At 38.1% G+C, this 15,935-nt stretch overlaps 1 protein-coding gene across 1 annotated transcript; it reads right to left on the bottom strand.

The window, feature by feature from the left end:
• Positions 1–739: 739 nt before the first annotated feature.
• ADAT2 (adenosine deaminase tRNA specific 2) lies at positions 740–15,922 on the bottom strand. The gene is made up of 7 exons (XM_081940608.1): positions 15,718–15,922; positions 13,737–13,841; positions 8,754–8,904; positions 5,442–5,548; positions 3,882–3,954; positions 1,247–3,793; positions 740–922 (listed from the first exon to the last, which is right to left on the bottom strand). The coding sequence occupies exons 1-6, from the start codon at positions 15,787–15,789 to the stop codon at positions 3,753–3,755; spliced, it is 549 nt and encodes a 182-aa protein (XP_081796734.1). The 5' UTR covers positions 15,790–15,922; the 3' UTR covers positions 740–922; positions 1,247–3,752.
• Between the last annotated feature and the right edge of the window lie 13 nt (positions 15,923–15,935).

Here is a 15,935-nt window from a genome sequence, read left to right on the forward strand (position 1 = left end):
TGCTGCAATGGTCATAAGTGTGTGTGAAAAATGGTCATAAGCCACTTTTTTCAATGCAGTTGTTAACTTCGCATAATCACTAAATGCATGGCTGTGTAAGTCAAGGGCCTATATAGACCATCATGAAATAAGCTTTAGCCAAGGAACCGTACAGCCTATAGCTAAATAAATATGTTTATTAACGGTCCTTACCTCAGTGTGGTAAACTATTTTCTGGACTCACGCATAGTAGCTCTTGGACCAATTGAGAGTACAGTTTAAAAAACAACAACACATTTTTAGCCTCCATTTCAAACTTCTGACAAGAATGCTCTTTGAGTGCTCCTACTTCACAAAAATGGAGTCGGGGGCGGGAGAACAGCTATCGGATCTTGCGCCTCCTGTCACCTGCTCCAGTCCTCCTACTGGTGCATTTGAAGTCAATGGGAGTTCATTTTAAGCTTAACTGCTGAAGATCAACGTGCTAGAACAGCTGCTTAAAAGCTACCCATTTGTTTTCCTTCTTTCCGCATAGTGTGAAATTACTACATGAAGAAAGCCAGCCAGGATGATGGATATTAGAAACAGCGATCTTGATTCCTATAACAAAATATGGAGGCCGGGGGGAGAGAGGGGGGGCAGGGGGAGGTTCAATACAATCCACAACATTAAAATCCAGGAGTCACAGGCAAGTGCTTGATTATTGCTGAAATTATTTATTTGCTCAGCAAGCACATTTTGGGAGACCAAGACTTCCCTTCCAATCTTCCTGAACTATTCATTGCTGGAACACTGAGGTCCTCTTCTGGATGTGCCTCACAATACATCTAAAAATAATCCAATAAAGTTTTCATGTGTGTGTTCTGAAACTTTGGCTTCGCGTTTCCTTGTTGCCCGTCAACCCTTCGATACAGCCCAGGTCAGGAAACAGACACTGCAAGGACTGTCAGAATTCTATTGTTGTAGAGTATAATAACAAAAGTCTTGAAAGCTCTCAAAGTTACCTTCTGCTCCCTCTAATACCACCCAGAATCAAGGTGAGGTTGTGCTTACACTCCCTCCTTTCCCAGGGATGACATTTATGGTCTTTAGAAAGTTTTTAAAATATTACAGTTCTGGCATTCCTTCACCATATTGTCTCTATATTCTTCTACACCACCTCCATTGTCTGCCTTTTACAAGCTAGGATGTCCCATGTGAAATGACTACAGGCTCATTACCCCAACCCAAGCTTAGCGGTTCCCCAAGGTCAACAGACAAATCTTACCGCACAGTCAGATGGAAAAACATCACTGTATTTTCTTCTTGTTGCACAGCAACCAACCCTGGAGAGTATATCCTGGCAGAAAGCAGGAAATTCCCTTCATCCTGGAATTTGTTTACTGGGCCACCGATGACCCGCTGGGTCATTCTTTTAGAAAAAAATAGTGCAGCATGATGGAAGAGTAATTGTAGTGGCAAATGAACTTCAATAATACTTAGCTAAAGAGATAAACAGAATGATCACAGGTGGCCAAAACAGCAGTGGGAAGTAGAAGTGATTTCTAACTTCCTGCCAGCTTTCCCATTGACTTTGCTTGTAGGAAGCTGACAGGACGTGTCATAAATCATGATCATGTGGCCTCAGCTGATGGCAGAAGTACAGCAGGGCTGCCTACATAACTACATAACCCTTCCAGTATACCTGGTCTGGAGGTCCTTGAAATTTGACTTCCACAGGAGTAATGGCTCCCAGAGTTTGTATGCATTCTTTAAGGCAGCAGATTTGAGGTTATCTTGATTCAAAAATTATTTCACTATGATGTACCATTTCAGCTAACCGAACTTGACAATTAATAGTAGTGTTTTAGTAGTATACACATTTAGTAGTGTATAGTTAAATCTATAGTATGTACTATAGATTTATGCATATAGTAGTATATAAATATATAGCCTATAGATTTAGCAAGTCCCAGGGGCAGGGCTTGGGTGGGAATTTCACATGGAAATGACGACATAAAATATAGATATCTGCTATAGTTTCCCATGACTTCTCAGATTCGGGGTAGCCCTTATGGTGAACCAGATGTTCTAGGCATTTCCCCTCTGGATCTACAATGCAGAATGTGCCAGGTAAAATCAGGGCTTCTAATTTAGTTAAATTAGATGTTTAATTATGAGACAAATAGTTCCTTCCTCCTCCCCAAAACGTCAACAAACCACATATTTTTTTGGCATAAGGAAGGAAAATCGGAGAGCTGTGTAGAAGAGGGAGAGGTATAAGATGGAAGATCGAAAATGCTGCTGTTGACAACATTGTATTCCTTCACTAACATTTCTTCTGCCGTCTTCTGTATGGCCCTTTTCCAAATATTATATTTTAGCAATTTAATTAACTTCCTATACAGTCATTATCAAAATGACTGCATTTAAGACTGAGTAACACTAGCATATTTGAATATAACTTCAACATTTCAGCTACCCATATGTTCAGGAAAGGTAGCCCTTACAAATAAAGTATTATTGTAAGTGAACACAGGTACACAAGTCCGGGATTGGTAATTCATTCAAAGTCATTCCCTCAAGTTTACCATGTCTCCTGGTGACTTCATGGTTACACCCATGTTATTTTCTCAGCAACATTACAGAAGTGGTTTTCTTTGGCCTTTTTTTTTCTGGAATGTTTTTTCAACTTTGCAGTCAGTCCAACAGTTCTGGAATTTCCAAAGAATAAACTATTCTGGCCCTGCTGAACTTTTCAATACTGTCCAAGATCAGATGCTACTAACCTGAACAGCCTGCCTCCAATATTGTAAGTTTTCTATTGCAAACATATTAAAAATATAACTATGTAAATCAACTGATCCTTAATGGCGATTGCTATCACAACAGGAATTCATCTGAAAAGAGCAGGTATGGCAGCAACTGATCAGGCATGAGTACAAATCTTTCAATTCAGTTATCACAATGTTAAGTTTAATATATATTTCCATATTTTCTACCGAGATCTGAACACCGAAGTCTATGTGAAGTTCTAAACTTGCCCTGTGATGCACTGAAGAAAATGGTACAAATTAGACATTGTCAGATATTTATACACATTTGGATTATTTCACTGAAACAGTACATGGTTTTTATGCAGAAGGTTCCCTTCTTATGTTCAGTGTTTACAGTTGAATATATCAGACATAGAAAAATTACAGGAAAGCCTCTGTTAGCACCAGAACAGCATCAACTAGATTAAAATGACTAAATCCCTGGGCTATATTATAGCTTAATAAAGTCCTAATACCAATCAGACTAGTTCCTCAAGAGAAACTCCAATGTAGCAGGTGACCTGGAAAACTTGATTCAGCATGTATAACTTAGTGAACAGCTTAGTGAACTGGAAGATGACAGAGTTTTATACAGAGTTCTTATCCAAATAATTTACAAGACAATGGAAATCAGCACAAGTTTGTACTGGCAAAGCATGCATTATCCTAATTAGCTGAACCTCTTGTCGAGTTCAAAATCAATAGTTGCAAGAGTTCAACCTTAGCTGGTATTGTTCTTTCAGTAATACCTTTCCAGTTTAGCACCCAGGAGAAAACAAACTAGACATTTTGACCCACAACTGTATTTGTTAATTTATCATAACCTGCATATTATATTCAACCACATATTGAAAAGGGACAGGTATGTCATTCTTTCACCTCCTGGAGCTAAATCATTTAGTCCAGCAAAGGTCAGCATTGCGAAGATCATTCAAGGATTTATTCTTCTTCTAGACTGGTTAATTTTATAACAGCATCTTATTTACTGAATTCCTTTTTCCGAACTTTTGATTTTGGTGCTGCCAAAAAGGAAAAAAAAATGGAGGTCACTAATATTCTAATCTATAAATGTCTACATGGATTAAAATTCTGAAAGGAGGTTTTTACCATTTGGATTCTCTTGTCTGTAGAAGGTTTTCAGCATCTCCACAGCTTCTTCAGCTCGATAACCGGCTATGCACTAAAGAAATTAAACATGCTGCTCAAAAATGCATCTTAAATGAAGGTATACCATCAGCAGAATTTTTCAGTTCTTCATTGTTTTTAAGAACTCAAAAGTGGGAGTAACATAGCTTCTGTTGTTGCTATGTTGGAGTGTTAAAATAAGAATATCACCTATTAACCATTATTTACTAGGTAAGTTTTAAAGGCAGAGGAACGCACGCATGACTTTTGATTAGCACAAGAAGCAAGCACAGAATAAAAAAAGTGAAAAGGATGATATAAATGTTATCCGAAGAGGGTGTTTTTCAGCCATATTACAATCATACTACAATACAGTCATATTTCATGGGCATTTAGAGGGACAATTTCGGGGGGGAGGGCATTTTAAAAATCTTTACACACACACACCCTTCATTTGACTGGCACAAATTCTTAAAGGAGTCTTTTCAGAGTCCAGATAGCTATGATTGGAAATAAAACTATTTAAGTGGACATGTAAGTGAAGTGCATTATTGCTTATGAAAAATTTATAATTTATAATTTATGAAACTACATTTGCCCGACCAAACTGGGAAACATCAATTTTAAGAAACTCATGCAAACCAGGACAAACCATGAAATTATTGCTAAGCAAATCTCAGAAATACGATCTTAAAAGAAATATTAAAAAGATAATCATTTATTGGTTAATAGATCCAGAGTGTTTCTGCCAAAAACTTGTTTCATCAATTGGTTTTCTCTCCAGTTGTCAACACCTCTTTACCCAGCAGAGTGACTTAGTGATACTATACCCACAGATGATCCTCAGATAATATTCATTTCTTTAAATATGTAAGGACATATATAAAAAACAGTATTCTCGCGAATAAAATTTTAAAAAACATATAGTTAAATGAAGGACTGCTTTCCATAATGTTTGAAGATTTTTAAATTGCAATTATTTAAGTTTGTAAGCATACAGCACAAAGCCAAAATATAAACATTAGGTGAAATATTAGAAAACATTCCCATGTTGATTCTTTTTTAAAATCCAGTTTCATTTCTACAATTGCAATTTTGTTTTGTTTATCTAAGCATAAACATTTTTTTCTTTTTCTATTTGGTATTTAGGCAAAGAAATAATTGTTATACAAAAAGTCCTTCAATTTTCTATCGTTGGACTTAATTTCCCTGGCATTATACGGTTAGGTGCATTCACTGAATCCACCTTCATTATCAGCAAAGTCTAATTTTTCTTATTAAACTATGAAAAATATCCCACCGAACCACAAAATGCAAGAGAACATACAGAAGATTCCGCATTAGAGAATAGCATTCCAGTTAATCATTTCAATTTTTAAAAAGGGGTGGCTTAAGTCCTGAAATAATTTGTACACGCTGTCTTCTAAAATTCTTGGAATTCTGCAAGAACCTTGCTTCTAGAGCAAGGTCTTCATTGCTGCACCACTTTGATATATCACATTCTTATGAACATATAGAAAGGCACCATAATAAAGTACTCACTTGAAATGGTTCTCCTGTATCTGTTAAGGTAGCAGAAGAGATATTCAGAACTGAGCCGCAGCCTCCAAACCGTTCATTTTGGCAACCATATACAACCAACGGGATTTATGCAGATCAATTAAGGCATTAACTAGGTTAGATAAGAAATCCTATACAGATAGTATATAATATACAAATAGTAACAATTATGTTTAATTTGACAGTCTAGCTATTTTGATTTGCCAACTTTCCACCACTACCACCACCATCATCAATACAACATGAAATCACAGCTGCCAGTTTTTAGCTGGGTCTTCATATACATCGAGTTATTCCCAAGGACTTAGGATATTAGACCATATTGGCATGGTAAATGGTCAGATCCAATCAGTGGTGGGTTTTTTTTTTGTGATTGACAGATATAAATCCTTTTCATGTGATTTTTAACCAATTCTGCTGTTGTTATTACAGTAGCTCTTCCATTTGATTTTTACTAAATCCATCTTCAAGTTCTTTTATCCATCCAGCATTTTTATTATAGTCTTTTTGAGTTTCCCAGAGATCTTTCCAAAATTGGATTGTTTCATTTTTGGTATTCCATTTCCAGAATTTCTATTGTTATTTATACTTTATATTATTATTAAATAATTATCATTATTATTTATATTTGTATATAGTACTGCCCAATTCCCAATGACCCCAAAATACAACATTAAAAGCAAAAAGCAATGTAGTAATAATAATCTCCTTTCATTTATAATACATACGTACATTCATCCTTTCTTTAGAGACCTTTTACAAAAGTAGTAACTTCCTCAAATAAAATATTTCTCATTTTTTCCTGCCCAGACAAAAGATATCTCCCACTCATAAATTGAGGACAATAATATTGCTGAATGTCCTTCCCACACCCCATCATCCAGCTAATTTCAATAAACTTAGAGAGAGCTTGGGAAAAATTCCATGGATGAGAATCCTCGAGGGGAAAACAACCCAAGAAGCTTGGGAAATTTTGAAAAATGAGATTACAAAAGCCCAGTCTAACACAATACCAATGAAGAAGAAAAATAACAGCTCCCAAAAGAAACCAGCATGGCTGCATAAACAACTATCTGACAAACTGAAAGACAAAAAAAGTAAGTATAAAAAGTGGAAGGAGGGGGACATAACTAAGGCAGAATATCAGCAAATAGCCCGAGCCTGTAAAGATGAAGTGAGGAAAGCTAAGTCTCACAATGAAGAAAGGCTTGCCACAAAAGTAAAAATTAACAAAAAAAGCTTCTTCCAACATGTTAAAAACAAGAAAAAAGTTAAGGAAACAATTGGTCCATTGCTAGGAGAAAGTGGCAAGAAGGTGACAAGCAACAGGGAGAAAGCAGAACTATTTAACTCATGTTTTGCATCTGTCTTTACACAAAGGGATAAAACAGTCCAACCTATCAAAAGCAGCACCACAAAATTAGGCACACAAATTGAAATAGGGAAGAAAATGGTAAGTGAGCACCTGTCTACCCTAGACGAGTTCAAATCACCAGGACCGGATGGATTACACCCCAGAGTTCTGAAGGAACTAGCAGACGCGATCTCAGAACCACTGAATTATATCTTTCAGAGATCCTGGAACACCGGGGAACTACCAGAGGACTGGAAAAGAGCTGATGTGGTTCCCATCTTCAAAAAAGGGAAAAAATTAGATCCAGGAAACTACAGACCTATCAGCCTAACCTCAATACCAGGAAAGATTCTGGAAAAAATAATCAAGCAACGAATTTGCGAACACCTAGAAGCAAACAAAGTAATAGCCAAAAGCCAACATGGATTTGTCAAAAACAGATCATGCCAGACTAATCTTATTGCATTCTTTGATAATGTGACAAAATTAGTGGACCAGAGGAATGCCGTTGATATAGTTTACTTGGACTTCAGTAAGGCTTTTGATAAGGTAGACCATAACCTACTACTAGATAAAGTAGAAGAATGTGGGTTAGACAGCATCACCACCAGATGGATTCGTAACTGGCTGACCAACCGCACTCAACGTGTAGTTCTCAATGGAACTGCATCTACATGGAGGGAAGTATGCAGTGGAGTACCCCAAAGCTCTGTTTTAGGCCCAGTACTCTTCAACATCTTCATCAATGATTTGGATGAGGGAATAAATGGGGAACTCATCAAATTTGCAGATAATACCAAGCTGGCAGGAATAGCCAACACTCCAGAAGACAGGCTTAAAATACAGAAGGATCTTGACAAACTTGAACATTGGGCACTATCTAATAAAATGAAATTCAATGGTGAAAAGAGTAAGGTTCTACATTTAGGCAACAAAAACGGAATGCACAGGTACAGTATAGGTGATACCTTGCTCAGTAGTAGTAACTGTGAAAGGGATCTTGGAGTCCTAGTGGACAACCATTTAAATATGAGCCAGCAGTGTGCAGCAGCTGACAAAAAAGCCAACACAGTTCTAGGCTGCATCAACAGAGGGATAGAATCAAGATCACGTGAAGTGTTAATACCACTTTATAATGCCTTGGTAAGGCCACACTTGGAATACTGCATTCAGTTCTGGTCACCACGATGTAAAAAAGATGTGGAGACTCTAGAAAGAGTGCAGAGAAGAGCAACAAAGATGATTAGGGGACTGGAGACTAAAACATATGAAGAACGGTTGCAGGAACTGGGTATGTTTAGCTTAAGAGAAAGAAGGACTAGGGGAGACATGATAGCAGTGTTCCAATATCTCAGAGGTTGCCACAAAGAAGAGGGAGTCAAACTATTCTCCAAAGCACCTGAGGGTAGAACAAGAAGCAATGGGTGGAAACTAATCAAGGAGAGAAGCAACTTAGAACTGAGGAGAAATTTCCTGACAGTGAGAACAATTAATCAGTGGAACAGCTTGCCTCCAGAAGTTGTGAATGCCCCAACACTGGAAGTCTTTAAGAAGATGTTGGATAGCTATTTGTCTGAAACGGTATAGGGTTTCCTGCCTAGGCAGGGGGTTGGACTAGAAGACCTCCAAGGTCCCTTCCAACTCTACTATTGTATTGTAAATTGAACAAAATGTTTTAAAGTAAAGTAGCTTAAATTAACGTATTCCTGTTGTAGGAAAATCCCAAAATTTCATATACCACACAAGAATTTGCCCTGCCTGATGTGGACTTGACCCCAAATGCCACCTTCCTTTCTATCCTATCCATACCAACAGTTCATATGACTCCGAATACCCGGTTGAAGAACAGTGGCATAAAGGACTTTTTTCCCATGGTTTCCCAAGGTGGGAAACAGAATTCTGTATTAAGTATTAAGTGGCCAACATTTGGAGAAGGATACTCATCATTCGAAGCGCAGTTGCACACATAATGCAGGGCTCAACTGTGACGTATAATACTGTGTGTGTAAAAACTTCCTCAGGTTGCTTCTTGTGCTGTTGACACCAATCTAAGACCTGATCGATTGCTACCATTTCTGCATGGCGAGTAGCCTATGGGAAGAAAGCAAAAACAAAACTAAAGCAAATCAGAACTGGTGCCACATAAAATGGGTTACTTTGCATAAAAAGTATCCTGACCTTCGGTAAAAGCCTCAAAACCTGGCTTTGCCAATTGGCCTGGTGCTCCAATAGGGGAGTGTCACATTGGAGGTGATGGATAGATTAATAACAGATCCAAAGACTCACTCTGCCCATCCTAGTCCCACCTTCCCCAACTTTTAGTTACAGTTAATAATTTAAAGCACTTTATTCCTTTTATATACATGCTTTGTATAGTTTTATCCTCTTTTAACACTGTAAACTGACCACAGTTACACTGTGATAAGATGCACAGCAAACAAATTTAATAAAATAAATACAACACACATATAAAGAAAAATAAACTCATTTTTAGTAGAATTACAGAACTATTTGGACAAGATGGCCTAGGACAGGTTTCCTCAATCTACTGCCCTCTAGTGTATGCAGATGAGCATTTTCAGTATTATAAGACAGTATGGCCACTAGTTGAGAAAAGTTAGTTTTCTTTAGCTTTGCGGTTATATTCTCCATGCTTTCCATAGTTCCAAAACCTGAAATCTACTTTGCTAGTCCAGATTCTGTTTGGATTAAGGCAATTAAAACAATTCACTGAAGCATGGAGTGAAATACTTTCTTATGCCTGAGGATGCTTGTTGTATTGTATCAAGAGACAAGGGCAAGATTATAACTCAATGTCTTTTAGAATTTGCTTTATAAACAAAATAAAACACACACGAGACTGACCCTTGTTGGAAATTTGTTGCAATTTATTTGCTAGATTTATATCCTGCCTTTCCATCAGAAGCTCAAGATGGCCTACACAGCATCCTCCCCTTCAATTGTTTTTCACAACAGCCTTGTGAGGTAGGTTGAGCTGAGAGACAATAATTGGTTCCAAATCATCCAGGGAGCCTCCATGGCTGAGGGCAACTACTGGTGTTAACCCAATGCCTTCAAAAGTATACCATGCTGGCTCTTCAACTAAAAGAGAACGACTGGCCAGGTCATTCAGGAAATTTTGGTGGCTGAGAGTACACTTCAGCTTATGCTTCCCCAATTCTAGTCTGTCACTCTGAGCCTCCTAGCTGTCATATAAGTATCTTCATACTATCAAAGCAGCCTATCAGAATCCAGGCCTCATTAAAAAAACAATGTCATAGTAGAAGAGGGCATAATATTTAAATTTGTATAAAGCACCTACACAAAACTAACAGTTGCAATGGTTGCAATTCTTTTTTTATAATGGATTCTCAAAATTTCCATTGTAAGGTAGGGAAGGTCAATGGCAACCAATATAGGTGAGGTCTTATTTCGCCACATTGATGTTATTTTATACAGTGCCTTTTGTTTTTTATTTTACTGGAGCAATTCCAAAAGCCAATCCTAGAACAGAGCATAAAAACCTGCAAGAGGTGTCAAAACAATAAAGATCATCAAAAAAAAAAAATCAAAGGCATGGAGCTGTGTCACTGCTTTATTTTCTTTTCCTTTTCAGTGTCTGAAACAAGTAAGGGCAAAGAGGACATGAGAAAAACAGCTGTTTGATCAAAAACAGGATTGACTACAAGCACACTTTTTCCTCTGTCTGGGATTAACTTCATATTTTCTATTTAATCTTTCCAACAATTAATGCAAAGAAAAAGATTGATCTACCAGTCATAAAAAGCAAAGACAGCATAGGAAATGCTCTCATGAGCTTTATGCATGTTCATGGATTACATTATGTGTTCTTTTTTTTTTTCAATTATGGCAGAATTTGCCACCGAAGCCTTTAAATGCATCTACTTTCATTTCTTTGCAATACTGTATAATCTACATCAGCAGTCCCTAATCTTTCTGGGTTGGCAGCCCAGCACAGGGGTGGGGGGCGGGGTGGGAAAGAGGGGAAGAGGGTTTTGTGTGAGGGGCAGGTGCGCGAGGTTGACAAGATTCTCAAATAAGTTTATAGAGATAAAAACAGGAGTCATCACATCAAGAAAATAAAAAGCGGAGCAAGCATAATAATCACCAGTAAAATCTAGAACTTCATGCAGCTTTACCTCCAGTGACAGGAAGAATCTTGGAAACAGTTTTGAAAATAATTGTAGTATTTGGTAGATTTAAGCAGGTGAAGGGAGCCCTGAAGGCATTCAGGAAAAAAGTTGTTTAAACTAACCACCTTTATGAATTGTGCCTGGTAACTAACTAAGAGTTAGTATACCTTGTTTCAAATTAGCAGGATATGATCTCTCTGTTTATGTTTATTCAGCAATCTCATCGTTCCATTCTGAATTTCCTGTAGTTTCCAACTAATCCAAAAGACAGTTCATGGTCAAAACATAGAACAATTACCCAAAATTGCATCACTTGGTCGACGTATCACTTTAGAAGAAGGGTGATTTGTAATACCACTCTAAATATTTTAATAAAACATATAGTTACAAAATGGGAAAAGTTTTTTGTGTAACAAAACATAAACAATCTAGATATCTAAGATTCTACCCTTATTGTTTTTTAAAATAGCTTACATATTTCATGATATGCTTCAAACTATAAATTCGTAAGTACAAATTGAAAACAATGGCCTAATTAATTCTTGGATATATCAAAGAATGCTACTCAATAAAAGGAACTGAACATATGTGATTGATAGCAAATGTGAAGCAAATAGAATGCATTTAGCTATAATCTATTGTTATAATACCATCTTACAAATTAATTTTAATGTGAATAGTCCTTCCAGAGATTATGCTTAGCAGGTGCCATAAATGCTATAACATACTCTAGGGTGCAACTACAATCACTTCCTGAGAGCTGGCAGAATTCCTGACTTAAAATGCTCTCAGTTCTTATTAAGAACTGTTAAAATTCTTCTCTCATAAAATCAGTTACCGTAGATAGAGTTCATTGTTTTGAATGAATTGCCATGGACACCAAAGTTTCCATCATCTCCAACTATGCTCAACACTTCTCAAGGGCTGGGGTCGGGTTATAGTTCATCATTATAAAAAACAAATAAACATGTATTCAATCCTTGTTGGCAATTGTTCTTATTGTTGTACTTGTTCTCTTCCCATTCCATGTAGATGAATAATCCCATAACGACCGAATCCGTGCATTCTTTTGCAAAATTAGAATCTCCTTGTACTTCCAAACTTTGGGAAAGTTGTGGCTACTGGCTGCTGCTGTGCTGCCACTGTGGTCATATGATCTTCATTTTCAACATTTTGTGACAATTTCCCAGGCAGTCTCACAATCCCTTGGTCCCTGCCAGATTCCCATAAGGAAATTCAACTCGGTGCAAAGTCAGAAGTCATTCCTGCTCCCACTATTTTTTACCCACCCTTGGTCATTCCGTTTCTCTGTTTAGGTAAGGATGTATCTCTGAAATAATAACTCAATGGGTCATGGGTTTCTAGTTTCAATCTTGCTAAAATTCAGTTCCCATGATCCTCAGCCAATAAATATTCTCTCTGAAGTATTGTGGGAATTAAACTACATTTGAAAATTGGGCCATTGTGAAATATTATCACTACATTTTGAAACTTAGTCTTGTCTAGGTAATAGTAACGAAACAAAATGTGGAACATTTGATAAAAGAAAAAGAAAGCAATCGACAAATAAAAATACTAATAACTGAAGTTCACTAGCATTCAGAGATCAACACTAAACATTTTTTATTACAAAAAGGTTACCATGTCCCTCTTAATTACAGGTAGCCCTCAGAGTACAACAGTAACAGTCAAAATTTGAGGACCAGTCATGAGTACCCTTTTTTCAAGACCAAGGCTACTTGTAATATAAGAAAAACATAAAATGGTTTTCCAGAATTAGAGAGGTGTGTTGAGATGTGTTTATACAGAACACAGCATTTTTTCACCAGAATTTTAGAAAAAAGGAACTCAAAACATAAAAATTCCAAAACAGTAATTTGCTATACAATGCCCAATTTATACAAGAGAAGTTTTAAACACAGCTGAAGTACAGGAATTTCTTGAGGAATTTTCTTTTTATATATGCAGTGCAAAGGATAGGATTCTCACTACTGGACTACTGCAACGCTCTCTACATGGAGCTCCCCTTGAGATGCACCCGAAGACTACAGCTAGTTCAGAATGCGGCCGCGCGGGCTATCATGGGGAGGACCAGATACTCCCATATAACACCACTCCTGCGCGAGCTGCACTGGCTGCCTGTGGTTTTTCGGGTGCGTTTCAAGGTGTTGGTTACCATCTTCAAAGCGCTTCATGGCACGGGACCTAGTTACCTGCGGGATCGCATCTCACCTCATACATCCCTGCGACCAATCCGCTCCCACAGGGAGGGACTCCTCCGGGTGCCGTCCACCAAGCAGTGTCAACGGGCAGCGCCCAGGAGTTGAGCCTTCTCTGTGATGGGCCCAACCCTCTGGAATGACCTCCCCCCCAATATCAGAACTACTACCGACCTCCGCTCCTTCTGACAGAAACTTAAGACCCACCTGTTCCAATTAGCTGGCCTAGCTGATTTATAGTCCCATTTTCAACCTCCTGGCAAACATCTTATTTTGGGGTAGTTTTTAAGGGTATTTTTAATTTTTTATTCGAATTTTAATCTATTATTGTACAGTGCATATCCTACCTCCTCCGTCTATCTATGTATATCTATATTTTTGTATCCACATTGTTTTTAATATGACTGTACACCGCCCCGAGTCCTGTTTAGGAAAGGGCGCGGACTATAAATTAAAGTATTATTATTATTATTATTATTATTATTATTATTATTATTATTATTATTATTATTATTATTATTACTACTTACTTACTTACTTACTTACTTACATTTTTTGTTTCGTTAACTTCATTCCTTCCTTTCCCCACAATCTCATTATTGTAGACCATGAGGCAACCAACAGGTACTTCACCATTCTCAAGTGCATCTTTAGCCTATCAATACAAAGTAATTAACAGCAGCATTGTTAAGAAGGATATGGTGTCATATTTATCACAGATTGCAAGTTCAGAAGCACAATGCATCCAGCTGCTTTTACTCCATCACAGGTAGTCTGGGACCAGAAATTTGGGTCAATAAGTAACACAAGACACTAAGTGCAAAATCATATGACTCTGACTATGCTTGTGACTTAACTTCAGCTTTCCTTTTCCCAACTCTCCAGCCTTTCGGAATGCTCAGCCAGGTGCAGGGATAATTAATAAGGGAATGGTGCTTGTATTTATATTCATTGTAGATAAAAAGATTAAAAAGATTAAGTAAACAGGCATACAATGGAAAAACACATCAAAAGGAATGCATTGGCAAACAGCCAGTGCTAGCACATACCTTTTGATATGTATTCTCCACTGTGCGCCTGTTTATTCTCCTACAATCCTTCCCTCTCCAATCTCTCTTCTCTGCAAGGAAGGGGGAAACAGCCGCTGCATGAGACAGTCAGTAAACGAAGTCTATCTATGCAACTGTTTTTCCTAATACAAGAACAATAATATACAACAGTGCCTATAAAAAACCAACATTTCTGACTGAATGGATCACATACATAGCAAAATAAAGGACATATATGTTGGCACTTACCTCTGCCCTCCTCCCAATTCCCAAAAGAAAAACAAACCAAAATTAGTACACAGCAAGAAAAACACCACACACAACTGTGATTTATTGGCTGAGCTATACCTGAATCAATAGCTTACTTTTCATTTACAATGCCTTTGTTTAATATGGCATGATTTGTTTAGTCTAGTGGTTAAGGCACCAGGTTAGAAACTGGGAAATTGTCAGTTCTAGTCCCACCTTAGCCATGAAAATCAACTACATAATTTTGGACCAGTCACTTTTCTCAGCTCACCTCACCTCACAGGTTGTGAGGAAAATAGGAGGAAGGTATGTTGGATATTGTCAGCACCTGAGTTATTTATAAAAATAATACAAGTGGGATAAAAATAAAATAAATAAAATACTGTAATAGAGGGCAGAAGTAGACATATGGGTAAAAGTTCTCAGGAAAGATAAACAGTTCCTTCTTCCAGAACAAAGCCTGTTTGTTAGACTATTGAAGTTGAGGTTCAATTGCTGAGGTTAAGAAACACTATATTTGGGCAACACATATTAATAAGGAACTGTGGGCTGGCATCTTAAATGAATTTGGAGGCAGGATCATCTTTCCAGGGTAGGATCCTATTCATCACATGAATGTTCACTCAAAGCCCTCTCAAACATAATTCTACTCATGTTGTCAGCCTTAGGCTTCATGGTTAGCTTTGGGTGATGTTAAAGGTGATGTTAGCATTTTCAGCATGTCTCCTGTTGAAGTTCAGGAAACTATGTTTTCCTTTTAGCCAAAATCATTTCTTTCTTTCACTTGCTGGATGGTGGGGAATGGAAGAGTCTGTCTGTCCACCTGTCTGCAGGGAATATAAATCCTTCCATTCCCCACTATTCTGTCAGAGCTAAAGAATCTTCTTGGATAAGAAGCAAAACGTCTTCAAAGAAAAAAACAAGAAAGTCCAGTTGTCTCCTGAAAAAAGCACCTTTGGGACAACCATGATCTGGATGACTGAGAATCTCTATAGAAATGTCTGCAAGAATATAACCAAACTCAAAGAGCGTGGATGTCGCCCATTAACTGCGTTAGTCTTTTTCCCCTCTATCCCCCAGTTCCGAAAAGCTCGCAAACCCGAAACCGGGTCGGTCTTCCTTTTTTCCTTCCTTCCTTCCTTTCCTTCCTTCCTTCCTTCCCTCCTTTCGCGGGACGACCGCCCATCTTACAAGGAAGCCCCTTCGGTAGCTTCTCTGCCAGAGAGCCCTCACCATATCTACAGCTCGGTCCATCCAGGCCTCCGTTTCCCTCGCGCTCACCCGCCACCTCTTCGCCGCTTCCATCTCGAGAGAGGAAAGCGTCGCTGCTTAACGGAACGGAATGTCAAGAGCGAGCAGATCCGAGGGGGAAAGAAATGAGGGGAGAACCGCGAACAAGCTGCCCGGGGAGTTGTGCGGGGGGGGGGGGGGGAGAAAGACGGACTCCAATC

The sequence above is a fragment of the Natrix helvetica genome (assembly GCF_964273705.1).
Source record: "Natrix helvetica genome assembly, chromosome: 2".
Lineage (NCBI taxonomy): Eukaryota > Metazoa > Chordata > Lepidosauria > Squamata > Natricidae > Natrix > Natrix helvetica.

Coding starts and splice junctions, on each gene's coding strand:
- ADAT2 (XM_081940608.1), bottom strand. CDS start 15,789: ATGGAAGCGGCGAAGAGGTGGCGGGTGAGCGCGAGGGAAACGGAGGCC. Junction 13,842..15,717: donor TGGACCGAGCTGTAGATATG/GTGAGGGCTCTC, acceptor TTGTATTGATAG/GCTAAAGATGCACTTGAGAA. Junction 5,549..8,753: donor AACTGCGCTTCGAATGATGA/GTATCCTTCTCC, acceptor ATTGATCTGCAT/AAATCCCGTTGGTTGTATAT.